General features: G+C 41.4%; 1 protein-coding gene across 9 annotated transcripts in view; it reads right to left on the reverse strand.

Moving 5' to 3' along the window:
- The window catches only part of EVL (Enah/Vasp-like), a 134554-nt gene that overhangs the window by 70336 nt on the left and 46714 nt on the right, over positions 1 to 17504 (reverse strand). For 7 of the 9 annotated variants that reach the window (XM_026849389.1, XM_026849393.1, XM_026849395.1 and 4 more), the window contains exon 2: positions 6818 to 6986. In XM_026849389.1, coding sequence (XP_026705190.1) covers positions 6818 to 6952 — 135 coding nt within the window. In that variant the 5' untranslated portion in view covers positions 6953 to 6986. Of the gene's footprint in view, positions 1 to 6817; positions 6987 to 7365; positions 7390 to 15632; positions 15760 to 17504 lie in introns of those variants that run through there. The other 2 variants (XM_026849388.1, XM_026849390.1) reach the window with 2 other exon arrangements.

Consider the following 17504-nt stretch of genomic DNA (forward strand, 5'->3'; position numbering starts at 1 on the left):
CACCTGGGATCTGACTAGAAACCTCCAACGTTAAAAGCGTAAGTTGCTCTAGCTGAAGGTGAAGAGGCAGGAGTGCCCATGCACCACTAATACACCAGAAGGACCCATGGCACAGACGGCACCCCTGAGATACCCATCTGTGGACTGACAATGGCAATTCATTGTGACACAAATATAAGAAACAAAAGGCCAACAGAAGGGATCATAATTATTCTCATAAACAGTCACAGTGCAGTTAAAAACAGAGGAGTAGGGAATGGAGACTTCATCTTAATGAGCCCACACAGGCTGAGGGCAGAAGGAAATCAGGGACAGAGAAACTTAAAATTATGAGCAGGGAAAGACCAAAGTTCATTATTCAAATATAGCAAATCTGGTTTTGAATATTCAAGTTTGCCTCTACAAATGGAGTTATATTGCCTGGAGTTTTATCAAGAGTCAGAACAATCCCACAATTTCTGGTCCTCCTTGAAAGCCAATCAATGGAAATCCTCCACTGAACTAGTTTGTATGGCTCATCTGTAAATTAGGTGGGCTGGACGCTGGTGTACAGGAGTAGGAAGAGGGACCGTGGTGCATGCTGTCCAGGAGCTCACTCTTAGTGCGAGTGTTACCATACGGGACTTGGTAAGATGGGAGCAACAACAACTGAATACAAGGGAATGGAGAGGAAGTAACGAATAAATGATGTACACAGTATTTCTTATTAGAGGTGGATCCCACACACCAGGAAACCTACCAATACATCTTTTTTGCAGTCTCACTGACCAGCACTTTGGAAAGTTTTCTGTTAGTACTATTACTGCATCTACAAACTCCAACATATTTAATTAGATTAACGGGACTTTTGCTAGATTTCTAAATTATAAAAGCAGAGTTTTAAAACTAATTTCAAAGGTAAATGACTCCTAGCTCTGAGTTGACTTTTCAGTGGATTGCCAATTTAAATTGTCAGAAAAACATTAGATGAGCACCTAATACATAAGGAGCAAATTGTTTTTCACACATCCCTGTTTCTGAAGGATGACACTGTCTCACTAATATAGACAGTTAATAGATGTCTGATAACTATACTACATTAATATAAAAAAAAAAAAATGGAAACCAGCAAAGAAACCACTACACCAGTAGATAATTACATATATACTCTATTTCTATAATGCATTTACTTACCTGAGTCAGCACTAAACAGTGACATAGCAAACAGTCTTTGAATACTTGGTCTAGCCCTAGGCATAAATTAGCCTGATGGTTATTGAACATCAGGTATCTGGTCCAAGTGTTGCTCTCAAACCAACATCATTATTAACTTTCTATGTAAATGCACTGGACAGCAGTCAGACCTACATTGCTTTTTTTGCCTCATTTCATAAAGACATTCCTGACCTGTGATCCAAAGGGAGATGCAGGGCAGCCTACATTTGGTACACAGGCTCTCAAGAGTTGGTCCCCTGAAAATGGGAACTGCATCACCAGCATGCTGCATGGGAAGCCACCCACCCCAACCAGAACATTGTGGAAACTTTGTTGCTCGGTCACAGCAAAGATTTGAACTCACTCTTATAGCTGACACCTTAGATAGCCCCTTTCTCTAGAAAAATGGTGACATCAGCCCCATTCTACCACTGAGCATTGGGAGAGCCTGTGCTGATGTTGCTCATACTCATTGAGTCTCTAGAGCACCAAGTAGACTCATGCCTGGACAACTAACTAAACAGTCTTAACAGGTATCAATTTTTAAGTCTTCCAACCACTTCTGAGTAGCTTAACCAAGGGAAGGAACAGACAGTATCTCTGAGGAAATGTTTAGAAACTAACAAACTGGTGAGCTTCTACCAGGCTTTGCAAAGTGAGTATTTCTCACCTACTAAAAGAATCTTCTGTTTTAAAGTACAGCGCTATTGAAGTCCAAAAAGCACCAGAGGGTGTAGTGCAGTTGTATAATGAAAGACAGAAATTGTAAAAACCTTTGCCAAAAATCGTTTAATAGAAGTCAGGTAAGCAGTTCAAAATTTGCTTTCCCAGAACACTGACCCAAGGAACTCAGAGAACCCACTCTGTTCTGAGGGCTTGATCCCTTCAGCTGAATAAAGACAGAGTTTGAATGTTGACATTCAGTAATCATCAGGATGTAATACCCTGTCTTTAAACTTAAAACAGAGAGTTTAAAACTGGGAAATGAAACATAGTCAGTTTCGTTTTATCTCCTTTGGCTAAGGTTTCTAGAAAAAAGAAGAGGAGGTGTTCTCCTACTGTTAAGAATGCGTGCACAAAGGTATCTTGTACAGATGGTCTGGAGACCCTGCAAGGCATGTAATGATAACCAAGTGCTTCAGAGCACTAACAAAAATAAAGAAGGTCTCCCTGTTTGGAGCATAGGTTGGGGGTTTTTTACATTTTTCTAAGGGATCTTTACTCTAAAGCTTCCTATGTCAGTAAGATAGCATCCACCTTGCTGAGCAGACCAACAGTTAATCTTTTAATCTTCAGTTGTAGTCTACAATAGGTGAACTGGAGAAACTTACTGAAAGTTTTGCAGCAATAAGTAATGGATTTGTCCATAAGAAACAATTCTTCCTATAATTCTTCATCCAGAGTTTGTTTTTAAAGCTGAAACATGGTATTTTATGTTTCTATTTTTTCTTTTCCAACATCTTTTAGTATTTTCTATCCTGAAACAAAGTAGACATGTTACTGATATAAATGTCTGTGTTGTTTTGAACCCTGTTAAAGTTTGGATTTCAATGATCTTGTATGGCAAGGAGTTACACAGATCATTTGTGGATAGTATTAATATGTTGACACCTTTCAATGTTCTCATAACTATAAAGTTAAAAAAAATTTGCTTCAGTTCTACCTGGTACTCTCCTTCACTCTTTCATCTCAGTTTCATGTGTAGTCTCTCTGTGGCAGGTAGGAAATTTTGGGATCTACTAAAAAGATAGTAGATTTTTAGTAGACTAAAAGCAAACAGCCCTTCCCTTCCCTTCCATTTGACTGAAGTCTGTAGGCTGATGAGTTGTAAGTTGTCAGCAGCGATGATGGTGGTGGTTGACAGGACTCACAGGAATGGGGCTAGAAGGGATCAAGAGGATCTCAGGACCACATCTGAGGTGTAACCACAACCAAGATCATGGGATGAGCTCCCACACAAGTCTTACTGCCCATACTTTTGCTTACTGAACCAGAACAAGACATCTGCTTGTCTCTCTAGAGTATGAAACAGTTCAGAAGTTTGTTATCAGCGTGGCATCTGCCACACTGCCATTACTCAGACTCCTCTCATGGGGAGCAGTCATATGATTGCTAAAACAGGGAGGATATGGTGTAGCAGCTAAGAACTGGTGCAGTTGAGGACAGATTCTTTATTTCTGTAAGCAGGCCCAAACCTGACCACTTCTAATGAGTTACAGCAGTGATTAATTGGTTCTTTATTTTTCAAAAAATGTGGTTTACTTTATATCCCAAGAATGCTGCCCCTGTTTCAGTTTTGGCTTAGACTCAAATGTAAAACATCCCACCTTCCCCAAGGCTCTGTTTTTACATTCACTTCTTAGCCACATCAGCTCCAAACCCTCTGGAGATATGATTCACTTTTGACCTGCACCTTCCTCCCTGCCTATTTGTTCAGCACATGCCTTTCTGTGATGAGATCATGATGGGCTGAAATCACTTGATATAAAATAATGATTTTAAACCCTCAGTTCATCAGGACTCTGAACTGGGGAGTCACTGATTGTCAGCTAAGCCATAAAGATGGACCACTTGTATGTTTTTAGCCTGGTGAACTTACATGGTGACTGAAGCTGACACACTTCACCTTTACAACAGGTTAGGTTATAATAACAGCTGGCAAGTCGCAACACGGGGGAAAACTCTTCGCTTGAAACTGTTGGGCTTTGAGAAAATGAAGGTTGCAAGGAAACATCAAAGCTCATGATATCAAGCTATTTTAATACCAATCTCGCCTTAGCTTCAAACCAGTTCTGGCCACTGTGGCTACTTCAAAGCTTCAAAAGTCAACTTCTGGTTTTCTGAAGATTACCACTCATGCCACCATGAGTCTATGCAAATAGGCATGTCTGTGCAGAGCAGAAAGGGGAACGCATGTACCACTTAACTGTAACTTAGCACTGCTGCTGCATGCAAGCACACAATGAGCACGTCACCAGACACATAGGAGAAATAGAGGTCTGGTGACCACTTCCTGGTGGTGAGAATGATACTCAAGTTCTGCCACTCTAAAAGCCATACTTCTGTGAGGGGAGCTTTTTAGACACCGTCAGCTAGATAACAGATAAGGTGAGCAGAGAGAGAAGACAGTATCATAAACTCTAACACATGCACCAAAAAAAGACTAGAAAACAGAAAGGCAGCTAGACGAAGAACAAAGAGTCTACAGAAGAAGATATGAAAAAAAAACCAAACCAAAACAAACCAAAACAACAAAAACCAAAGAGGATGAAAATTAGATTATGAGAAGTGTAATATAAACCAACAAAAATTAAACGGGAAACATTAAAGGCAGACAGGTGAAGTCATGACAATTACTCTAGTCTGCACCTTGCCAAACAGTATGTAATAAAAATTGTTCCTCCATGGTATTGTTGTGTTACATTATTTTAAACTAGTTTCTCAACTCTTGGAAATCTGTGTAGGTTCATTAGCTTCATTATATGCCAAATCACATATTAGCTGAAGATCAGTCCTTTTCAGAAAAATATAGCTTTCCCTGCAAAGCAACAGCTTTTACTAAAACCTCAATTTCAGTGTGATTTAGCATAGCCTGAGAGCAAGCATGAAATGGCTTGTACAGAGAATTATTTTAACTGAAATTCATTTTTGTTCTCATTAAGTGCAAATACTTAGCAAGACTAGCAAGTTTACAATTCCATGTGAGATTCATATCAAATATATTAAATTGTGAATCTTGAGACTTTCAGAACGCTTTTTAAAATACTACTATGCTACGCTGCCTTGAATTTATTTTATACATAATACTAGAGTTTTGTAATCATATTTAAGGTGAATACTTTCTTTTAGAGAGCTTTAAGTGACTAAGGTAATGTGTACTTGTTTGTTTGAGGGAGGATTTTTAATCTTTAAACTCTAGAAAAATATAATCTTCTATCTGTTTCCTTCTGAATTGAGATGATTTTTAGATGGTATGCAGCCTGTTCATAAGTAGGAACATTTGCAAGCAAATAGAATATACCTTACTCTTTAAGCTGTATACTCCAATTAAGACAGACCTCTGGTACATACTCTCTCTTTACATGTAGACTTTATGACTTTTGCTTGTTTTACACCAGCTATTCAGACCCATTTTAGATTGCAGTCACATGAAAATAATTTATATTCACCTGCCGGCTATGTAAAATAAACAACTAGCATGGCTTGTTACAAAACAGTACTGGCTTTCACAGCTGACTAAGAAGTCAGTTTATTTCATTTATTTTTGAAAATATTTTCTGTTTTTGAAATGGAGCTACATTAATACATTGCCTTTGCTCTACTGAGAAGGATAAAACTGGAGACAAAAGATATGGCAGGTGTTTCAAAAATGCACTGCAAGTTGCTGAAAACCAGTGTGCTCAAAAGCCCCACCTATTTTTATTCTGCTTTTTCTTCTTCAGAATGATGACTGTGTATATGGACGGTGTAACAAAATCATTAACACTTCCAGTAAGCAACCTGACTAACTTTTCCAGTTGTGCCCAAGCATCATTACAGCTGACAGCTGAGGGACATCATCTACATTTCCATGAGCTGATCACTCAATTCAACATTTGTGCAGCTGAGAGGTGGTGGTGCCCTGGCTCCTGCTTTCTGGCTTGGCTTGGCTTGGCTTGGCTTGCCCGGCCCTTGCTCATCTCACACTGGCTGTGGTGCTCATCACATCCTCCCAGGAGGCAACACCACTCTCTGAACCAAAAGAAAATCAATCACCCACTTTTTCCTGAGTCTTCTGCCAGTTTGAGGGCTCAAGGTGAGTGTGGGAGGCGGGTAGCCTGGGCAGGCTGAGCTGTCGCTGCCATACCGGCCTCACACCAACACACAGAGGGAGTTCCTGATGCTGAAATTTTTGCTCTAAAATGCAAATGGCACTATGGTATGGCACTGCTACTCCACCCAAGTAAATTTTTGTTATTTTAGGGTCTAAACATGACATTTGGTAATGGAGCTTCTGATGACATGCATCTCCTGGTGCACCCATGACCCAGGCTGCCCAGAGCCACGCCATGGCAGTCCTGGACTGAGCACTGTGCTTTGGTGGCCAATGGGGGTCTGATCTCAGTTTTGATAATCTAAATCCCATAGAACCCCCATAATATCCAAGGAGTTCCGGCGGACTTAGGCAAATCAGATCACAGTGTGCACCTAGGAATCGAAAATGCATTATGAGGAACTACTTACTTATCACAGCAATTTAACAGTCATACTTTGTAAAATGTCAGAGCAGAACGATTTATTTCTTTTTCTTTTTTATATATTGTATTAATAACAAGCAAAATGTAAGTTAGGCAGAGCTGAGAGCAAAACCTGCAGAACAAAGTAAGATTCATTTCACAAGCAAAAATGGAGGGGGAAGAACAGCATCAAAATCTCTCTGTATTTACCAAAAGTTCTGTTTGCAAATAAGCACTAAATTATGATACATTCTGTGCATAGAAAAATTATACAAAATCAGAATGACTGGAGTAAGCAGGTACCTTGCAGGGAGCAGGAAATGTTGCTGTACTGCATTAAGTATAGAACTGATGGTATCAAAAGAGATCAAAGTTTAATTTACAGGAAACTCAATACAGTTACTCACTTGTTGATCTTGCAGTTTAACTCCAACTACCCTGAAGGTGTTAGTGGCCGTGTTGTGGTATATGTTGATTCTGCTGAATCCCTGCTGTCCAGGTTTGATTGGCACCCATTTCTTACTGGTATCGTCATAGACCATAACTGAAGCCCGGGCTTGGCAAATACTCTGTTCACTGAAAAGCAAAAAAACCCCAAAATTAAGAAAAAAACCCCAGTGAATTTGCTGCATACTACTGAAAATATCTAAAGGAAAAAAAGACAACAGAAATTATCAGAACTACTTACAACATATGTCTTGTAAGAGATCTGCTAATCCTTTGAATGCAATCTGCCGGTTAAATTAAAGCTGGCATGTATGTGTTCATAGACTTAAAAAAACATCCAGTATGCTGCCGTTTTGAACTGATAATCTATTTGATATAAAATTATTAGGCCCCAAGGAATAACTTGTATCACACAAATGTTATGAAAACTCTCCAAGAGTATGAATGCTCCATTTATTTTATGTACTTACTGGCAAGTGAAGTCTTTCACATTTGTGTGAAAACTTACCAATATTTTACAGCTTACTGGCAAAATAAATGTGATATCCACAGCTGAGTTACACATTTAAAACTGGAAGCAAGCAGACCTTGAACCAAAAGCCACGTTAGGTAAACTGAAGAAATCAATTATGTTAATCCAGCTGACGCCTAATACCCAGACCCAGTGACGCACTTAGGAGTCCAAGAATACACAGTACAAAACACACAGGAACTCTTATTTCCTTCATCCTAGTTGCAAAGAAAGTGAAAAAGGGGAATCCATAAATGTCTGCCATAATTTTCTATAGCATTAATATAGAACTATTTTTGTCACGTAGATTCACAGAAATTCATCAGTTTTTTACCTCTTGCTTGCATATTCGTGACTAATGTGCATATACTAAATTCATGCTAAACACATCTTTCATGTGCAAGAAATGCCCCTGGCAAATACTGTTGAGGTGACATGTCAATACTGATCAGGACTTCCATTCCCACTCTCCTGACTTCCCAGCCACTTTTCTTATACCAGGGGAAATAAGATTTCCTTATATGAAGAAAAAAAAAGAATCCTCCAAATTTTGGAGGTATGAGATCTTCAAATGTAACAACAGGGATATCCAACGAGCAAATAGTGCATGTTAGGCCTACATAAAAATGTTAGGAATTATGTCCTGTGAAGGTCTTAAGTTCATGAATGTCCTATTTACTTTAGACCTCTATATATTTACATATACCTCCCTTCCTTAGCTCAAGCCATATTAAATAATTTTTGGCAATGAAATGTCAAGTGGTAATCCACTTTGCACACAAATCCTTTCATTTTTTCTCTTGCATATACTTCTTTTCTTTGATTTTGCCTCAGTAATGCCTCACTTGCACACAAATACACGAGAAGCTCCTGGGTGGTGCTAAACCATATCCCCCCACTGCCACAGCACCAACTTATACCACTTGTAAATTATACCGACTGTTGCAAAGCAAACCCACCTGATCCCATCACTGTCATCTTTTAAATGAAAGGGAGCACGTTACTGTAAGTATTAAGAATATCTGGATAGATTACAGCAGCAATTTTCAGTATTTTCTGATTTGTGGGTCTCAAAAACATTCATCCCCTATTGTACACTAGAGCCTACTGATGCTGGCTTATTTTATCAGTCACTTTTTACAGCCCCCAGGCAGCCCACAAATCTCCTCCAGGCTGTGGGCAAGAGCCTGAAAACTTCACAGCATTTACAGAGGGAGCAACAATGCTGCAGACACGTCCATGAAAAGCAAGGTAAGAAAATTCAGAATAAAGTGTATTTTTATTATGTCGCAAGAAAACAGCTAGATTGTTACTGGAGCAATATATTCAGATCAGAAAGACTAAACATGATTTTATTTATATTCTTCAGAATTTTTAAAATCAAGCTGATCCACTAGTTGCTGTTGCTTTGTTATGCAAGATACCCAGAAACAGTTGTGTTTTGCTGATGCACTTACCCAGCAAATACCTCTCCATCCCTTTTTTTAAGGTAAGCTAATGTCTCGTGGCAGCTTCTCCATATCTGACACTAGCAGCTGAGGGATTTGAGCTCGCTCCAGCCTGCCTAATCCTCCAAATGGTGCAAGAGGCAGCGGCATTGCCTGCATCCTCTAGACCTGCCTGGGGATGCTCACTCTGCCTCGGATTCACAGATGGGAGAGAAATGTACCAGCTAAAAGGCATGTACACTGGGTTAGCTTTGCCATGTGGAAGTAGAATGAATAAAAATAATCTCCAGTGTAGTCCTGTGGCCAAATGATGCCCACCAGCCTGTGCTACCAGGTGCCTTGTGCCACCTCCAGCTCCAGAGGCAAGGGAAGCATCAGCTGCCTGAGGCCACAGCAACCCCCTGCCCAGTGAGCCTGCGGGCTCCCAGAAAACATGGTCCCTGGGAGAGTCACACTCGGACAGCGTGACATCGGGTCCATCTCCTCAGGCCTTGCCGGCCACTGCAAGCCTCCCTGTACTAAAGTAAGCAAGAGCATGCCACTGGTTTCATCACAGCAAGTCTGGGACCCAATGTTGTCCCCATGTCAGATGAATTTTGGAACACACAATTGCCATGGGCTCCTTAATTAGTCAAAATTAATTAAATTATCCTTACAGCAAAGAGAACACACTTAACTATACAGCCATGGGGGCCTTACCCTGGAGTTATTCATATTGCCATATCCAGATTCCAGGGGATACAGCAAATTTGCCTTCAGACCTTGCTGCCAATAAAAACTGCAGCAAATAAGCCCTCTACAACCCCATGATGGAAATGTGGATGTAGATCCCAGGAGCAATATTTAATGCATGACAACCAATTGTTACTGTAACATAAAGCAACACATCAAGCTCAATCCCTGCTCTCCCTGCAGTCAGTGGCAGTTTTTCATCATTCATTTAAATGGAAACAGGATTAAGCCTGTTATCTGGCCTCCAGTGAAATAACAGAAAGGAATATAAAAGTACAGCACAAGGGGAATCCTTTCCTGCAAAGCACTTCATCGATCTTTCAAAACCTAAAATGTCCCCAGGGACCCCTTGCTAGTTTGCTGTCTCACCCTAAAAGGAGCTGTAACTCTTTATGCCTGAAGACTCTCTACTGGTCCTACCCACAGAAGGGAGAACTCCCCCACCGACGCTTTAAAAAGCTTCCCTGAAAACAGCCCAGGAAATGTTCCTCTTATAAAGGTCAGTGAGAACCTCTCTATTGACCTCTGTAGAGTCCATTATTTTAAACATAAATCAAGCAACATTGATTTCATGAAGCTCCAGCAAAATTTTCTGTTATTTTTTGGATGATATACCATTGATACTTACGTCAACTACACACAACAGGTAATAAATATGGGGTTTAGTCACACTACTGTGCATGGTCACGGTCCTTCTCCATGAGAAGAGTCTGGCAGATAACAGTATTTATACACAAAAGTCATATGAGTGTAGGTCCTAGAACTTGCCTTATTTTCCTAGGAATACACAAAAGTTACTGGAAAATGGCCATGTGTTGGAGAATATTAATCATTTCACATACCTTTCCAAGTATTACTAATGGCCTTGTTGATTTTTTATGTTACATTAACATGCAAGCGGTCAGACTCATCCACCTGGGTTTCCACCACAGGCAATTATGTGTAAAAAAGACAAAACCAGCGTCATGGAGTGATCGTAATTACAACATTGTTCAGGTTTCTACATAACATCTACTCAAATGAGCTACGCTTTGCTCTAGGACAGATTTAAGAGGTCTTACTTATATGTGGAGTGGAAGGGGTTCTTCTTACGGACCCCTTTACATCCAAATCCTAATATCCACCCCTGTCTATTCTGAAAGCATTTTCTCCTCAGTGCTTTACGTCTTGTGGGATGGCAAACCTCTGCAGCAGGACCACTTGTTTGCCTGAAATTAAAGCAAATCTGCTTAACTTTGTATTTGATAGAAGCAGACTGTGCTGGGAAATCCTTCATCCCCAGGTCGTACCTAAATTCCAGTATTCATTGTTGAGATTTATAGAATATTGTTTCAGTATTACAAAACTATAAATTAAATTATGTTTGCAGATGATACTGTTTACTTAATTTTGTGTAACTCATTTTGATCCACTGTCTTCCATCTCTTCTGTTTATGATTCATCTTCACAAATTATCAAATTAGCTAATTTGGAGTCAACCCTTCTTGAAAAGGGTCGGCTTTGACCCTTCTTCTTGCCCAGCCTTGGTGAGAGTGGGTGGCCAAGCACAGCACCTGGGCTGCATGGCATGCTTGGGCTGGCCACACAGGTTTGTTCTATCCTTCTTGCTTTGCTAGCTACGGTGTCAGCATCACTTCCAGACTCAAATGAGTCAAGCTTAAAGGTACCAGTTGAGGTACTGAGACTACTGAGTTCACAGTTGGGGGTAGCAATGAGGCTGCACTTTGAGACAGTGCTGCAGTGAAGAAATGCAGAAACTTCTCACCTCTTCTGCCTGTGCAGAACTTGAAAATTGCAGTCCTTTCTTCCTGGCTTTTGGTAAATTTATTACTAGCAAGGACTCATACCCAAAAAAAGAGTCACAAAGGAGTGTGGAAAAGATAACACAGGGAGTCTTAGGGAAAATAGTTGTCTTTTTTTGTGAATTATCACATGAGACTTAATGGGGCTGATTGACATTACATGGCTGACTGCAAGTAATTGAATAGGACAAGGAAACATAGAGGGGGAATGAGAGAAATGACTGTGGAGGTTGGGAGTGAAGGACCCATGGATTGGGGGAAAGACCTGATTCACTGAGTCTAGCCCATCAGGTTATCCATATGCATCTGAGCAAAAAGCTCAAAACTGAACCACAGAAGACCTGGCACAGAGAACAAAGAGGAAAAAGGAGTAAACCATAATGGTTGGAGGCAAATCTTTGCTAGAGAGGCTCTGGAGGGTCTCCAAGGCTTTTCTCTCCTGTCCCAGACTGAGAAAAAGATGAGAGGCCAAGCTGCACTGCTTCTTCATGGACCTGTTTTCTCAACTTACAAGGTATCTTCTTATGAATAACACTTCTGCAGAGTGTGGTACTGAGTCACTGAGCCCACCTATGAGCCGTAGCCCCTGCCATGGCTCAGGGTTATCCCAGCCCTACCCTGGACGCCCTGTCCAGCCCCAGCCCACCCAGAGGCCACCCTCTCGGGGGCAATGGGAGGGGTTTCAAATACTTTATTCTAGAGCCACGACAGTGTAATAGAGCTTTTGGAGGGTCACCAAATCATGTTCACAGAAGTGTAACAAATGACTGTAACTAACCAACTTCAGGGTTAAACACCTAATTCTGTGGGCTCCACTCCAGAAATCCATCTGGACCAGGAGACTTTCACTCTCCTTTATATTTACAGACACAATTGTTTCCTTGGGGCAGAAATTCACTTAGCATAAACTGTGAAAGCTCCCTTGACAGAAATCAAGCTATCATGCTTTGAACGTATTAAAGATCTACCTTGTTTCAAGCTGCTCATTATTCTCTCACCTTCAAATAAGCTGTCTTCTAGTATTCTTAGGAAATGCATACAGCTACTTTCACAAACACTTACCTTATTTTTAGTTTCTATTTCCCATCCATTTCCTCCCCCCTACTACTTTACCCAAGACTTGTCCTACCTGGGAACAAACCCTCAGCACATAGAACATGAGAGATAACACTCTACTTGTCCACTGAACCTGCACACAGAAAGTCACAGCTGTGTGGTTAAACCTGACATGCAAGAAATAGATGCTGATGCTGATTTAAGAAGCTGACAGAATTCTCTTAATGTCAGCTTAAACAGCTAACGTAAATACAAAACCCTGTATATGGAGATGTGTGGTCTGTGTGGTACGTATCTGTGTTAACCTCAAAATTTGTAAGCTACAAGTCACGTTCCTGCAGCATTTAAAGTATACTACAAACCCCGATGGACTAATTTGCTAAACATTGTAATTGGTTTCACTACAACAAATATAATAATGACTGGGATGCAGGGAAGTGTTTCAGTTTCAATCTTTACAGAAGGAAGTGGACATTTCTGTCTAACAACTGGATTTACAGAAAAAAAACCTGTGAAACCCTCTGAACACAAGTCAGTCAGGTCACCCTGAGCTCATATAGACCATATCTGAGATCTGTGCTCATTACAGATAAAACTTGCTGGAGTGCAGTGGCCCTCCAGCCTTCCCAGCAGAGATTCACCATCAGCTTTGCTCATGACTCCGTTTCTCGTTGGGAGCCTCCTTTCTCCAACACAACATCAGTCATGCTTGTGACTCCTCCTGGGACCTCCTTTTTCAAAGTCCATTTCCCTCTGCAACCAACGTTCACACTACCTCTGTCCCAGAGCACTGAAAACCTTATTTCCTCGGCAATGCAGCAAAACCTCATAATGAAATAAATAGCATTTAGCCACTGATCAGACTACAGGGCAGTGGAAACCCATAGGGACTTTACATACAGATAGGTGATTTCAATCCTCAGTGACATGCAAATGCCGGAATATTTTCCAGCAGACATTTAGAAAAATAGCAGTCACAGTTTCATGTGTAATATGGAGGTGTCACAACCACTATCTCCATTTACTTTTCTGAGTCCCATTTCCTGGGACCCCTTGAAAAACCAAACCATGGATCCAGTGGTCAGAAGTTGTCAATTTGTACTCACTCCTGGTGCCTGCCCATGTAAAGACCTTCATGACAGTGCTGGCCTTGCCCCGTTCAGCCTGAAGTGAAACCCAGTTCCCACAGAAGCTGCTATTTTTTGTTCTCCTGCTCAGCTTGCAGGTACACATTGAAGACCTGCCTTCGGTGCTGGGCTTTGGTTGCATTGCACTGAGCATCTGCTGTAGGTGCCTGGCAATCACCTTCCTCCACTGTTAAAACTCCAGCATCTAAACAGTTTAATATTAAATAATTACAAGAAAATAGTACAAATACAAAGCCTCCTTCATAAGCAGCTCTCAGAAAGACTGATAGTGTTAAATAAAGTCACGACACACCTGCAAGATAAATACATATTTTACAGAGCAGGAAATGGAAATACTGGTAACAGTGGTAACAAGAGTAAGATGAACACTGGTTTACCTCAAGGAAGAATATTTAAGAGTTACTCTTCCTTCTGTTAGCAGTGAGACATTAATTTTGAATTCTCCCTTATTACACTGGCATACCCAGTGGGAATTGCCATGACCAGTATCTGTTGCAGACATCCACTGCAGACACTTCAGTTGGAAACCAAAACAGAGGCAGTTTATGAGGCACCCAGGTATTACACTAAGCCAGGACTTTAGGAGATGAGTTGTTAAATTCGGGAACATGCATGCAATCCTGGCACGACCAGGGAAACTTGCATAACCTTTGTCACACCGCAGTGCTCTTGAGCATGGGAGAACTGAGTAGAAATAGAAAACATTAAGTATGCAAAATGATAATGCCGTGGAAGAGATGTTCCACCAGGGCCAGACCATAGGTCCAGAACAGCTCAGTCCTCAGCACCACCAGCGGATGTCCCCAAAGAGCCCCGACCGCTCAGTGTTCACCACAGCACTTACATAGCGCATCTGCCCATCAGTGGAGATTTAGGGTGGCAGATTGATGCCCTTGTAGGTCAGCACATCTTAGCTTATGTTGCTGAGATTTTGAAACTACGTGGTGGAGTTAATTTTAACCCATCATTTCTCTGGTACTTTTTACAAACCGAAGCATAAGAATTCAAATGATTCTAAGGGGAACTCCAATCATCAGTATCTCAACTCAAAATCTTAAGAAAAGGCTTTTAGAGAACTGCATTGCAAAAGGCACTCATAGAGGAAGTGTAGTGATTCAGAGAAGTGTCACTGCTGCCAGGCAGTCAGACTTCCAGAGCTATGCTGTGCTCCAGGAAACTTTCCCTTCAACTTCCACTTGCTCCAACAAGGTCAGGCTACTGTTGTCTCCTAATGAAGAATCTCTACTGCTCCAGTAATGCTTTAATTCACACAACATGTCTTTCTGCAGTGAAGTTTAATTCATTTTCAGAGTTTGCATACCACCTTGAAGACATGCTTTGGGGAGTTCCCAAAAATAAATATCAATGTAAAGTTTAGAAATTCCTAAAAATAATCGAATAAATGTCCTGAGGAAAAATTCTGAGCCCAGTTAGTTAGTCAAAACAAGTAAAAACGTAACTTGACTAGATCAGGTAGCTATTAATATAAACTGTTTCCCTTGACCCTAAAATTACAGAAATAAAAACAAGAAGTAACTAGTCTTGGAAAATATATATTACACAAAACCCAAAACTGAACTGTCAAGTGAAAATACATGACTAAGCGCTCTCACTCACAGGCCAGCCATATCCATACTTCAGGAGAAGAACAATACCTTCATCAAAGATCATTATCGTAACAAATAACCAGGAGAGACAGACTCATAAGTGAATACAGGAAATCAACATAAAGGTCTTTCATTAAAGCTAGCATTGCTTTGCCATGGTTTCCCTTCAATCCCAGAAGAAATGCAAATTAACCTGTGACAACTCCCCTGGAGCTGACAGAAGCAAAGCAGGAATGAAGGAGGCTTGCTCCATCAAGTCAGCCTCTCCCTCACTGCCAAGGGATCCATATTGATGTGGCATTGCCATAAAAGCTTAATTACCATTTTATACAATTATAAATTATCCTGTGAGGCTACAACCAAAATACAGACCTTCTGTGTTTATGACAATACACACTCTCCTTCTTATCCAGTCACATTAACCCTGGTCAACAAATTCCCTGCCATCCTGCATAGTCCCCAGATACTTACGTGCCTGCCATCGAGGAAGTCCTGTCAGGTAATCCTGCAGGAGTATGCGCTCAAGTCCAGCACGTGTGCTTAAACACAAATAGGCTATTTCACCTGATTACCGAGCAGAAGACAAATCTGGCAGGGAGACAAGCCAGGAGTCTCTACGAAGGTTTATAACCAAAACAGGAAAGGGAAGCGCTATCAAGAGAGCAGGAGGGCAGGAAGTCACACTTACTTGTGCAGCAGGGGCGGGGAAGGAACTTAAAAGAAGAAATTTATTCTTTCATACAGCTGATTTACTGAACCAAAGTCCAAACAATATAGATTAAGATTAGATGCACTGCCTTTGCTTCATTGGTGGCACAGATATTAAAAACATTTTGCTTATTTTCTCAAGGCATGGGTTCATGGTCCAAGAAAAAGCAAAAGCAAACAAACCTCAGACCCAGAAAAAACTGTTATTATTCATTCATGGCATGGGCGTTTGCATGGTGCAGAATCAAACCCAGGGGCCCCAGCAGTACCGAGGGCCCCTGTTACACCTTTCTGTCAACCTGGCGTTGCCTGCTGGCTGGCTGGGGCCAGCTCCAGCCCAAAACTTGAATTGGCACGGTGCCCACGATACTGCATGCTGCCTTTCATCTCCTATGGCAATACAGCTTTTGGATGGGAGCTGCCTTACATCTGGCTAACTCGGGGTCCAGCCAGGGTGAAAAGATTTTTTTGTGGTTGCTCTCCAACCCTGTCATCCTACTTGGGGCACCACCATAAAGACACAAACTAAGAAACACATCTTCACAGAAGGAGGTAATTGATCAAGTAGCTTATAGGAGGACGCAGGAGAAATCTCCAACATCTAAAAAAACAAGACAAAATTTGCTCCAAGGGATATGTAAGCAGTGCGTGGCCTCCTTCCACCACCAGCAGGTGGGAGAGCCCCTGTTTGGCTCCGGAGCGGCAGGCCCCCAGCCAGCTGGAACCTGGAGACAGCAAAGATGAGACTTGGTCACCTCTCCCCTGCATGCCTGCCTGCCCCATGCTGAGCCTCCCACAAACAGCCTGTGGGATCTGGCTTGAAGTAACCACTGTGGAGATCACAGCCACAAGCAGTATGGTTATATCTCACAGCTTCTGCTGTATAAGACACACCATCCACTACTGCCTTTCAGACAGTTCTGTCTACCATCCTGCCTCCTTTTTAATTGGAGTACCTTGCAAAATTAAGCCTCCTTATCCATGCTGTGCCCACAGGAGAACCCTGAGAGACTACAAGCTTTTGTTTCCATCCTGCCATGAGCTGCCTACATATGTGTTTGAATGCATCCATGTTCTCATTAACAGGGAGGTTGTTTTTTCCCTGCAGTAATTCTTCCACCTCCTTTGCTATCTCTGCAGGTTTGCTTGCTCTGCTGCTCTGTTAACTGGGCATTGCCATTTGGCTATGGCAGAAAGGAGGCTTATTAACACAAATTGAAACATCACGAATTTAGAAATAATAATTGAAAATATTGCAGCAAAAAGAGTGGTCTTGGAGACCAGAAAAGCGAATTAATACTTTAGTGTGACATCACCTGGGGTAAAACTGCAGTAGTTTTGATGGGCTACCTCTCAGAGGTGGCAGGCCCTTGAGACAGATAATACTTCTTTTCTCCCTGTTCCTTGGTTTGGCAAACTTGTACGTGTGGATGTAAACATCCTGCAAACACTGTCTAGTCTTCCCAGGATCGCCGCAGGGTACGGGTGCATTATGGCATGAGGAGATTAACAGCAGAGGGAGAACTATTGCCAGGAAAACACAACAGGGAGAACTGGAGAGACCCTGCTGTGGTCTAATTGCAAGTAGAGAAAGCTGGTTTTTTTTTTCCTGTTTTCACATTAAATTATCGGGGG

This window comes from Athene cunicularia (genome assembly GCF_003259725.1).
Source record: "Athene cunicularia isolate RWA chromosome 5 unlocalized genomic scaffold, athCun1 chr5_part1, whole genome shotgun sequence".
In the NCBI taxonomy this organism is placed as follows: domain Eukaryota; kingdom Metazoa; phylum Chordata; class Aves; order Strigiformes; family Strigidae; genus Athene; species Athene cunicularia.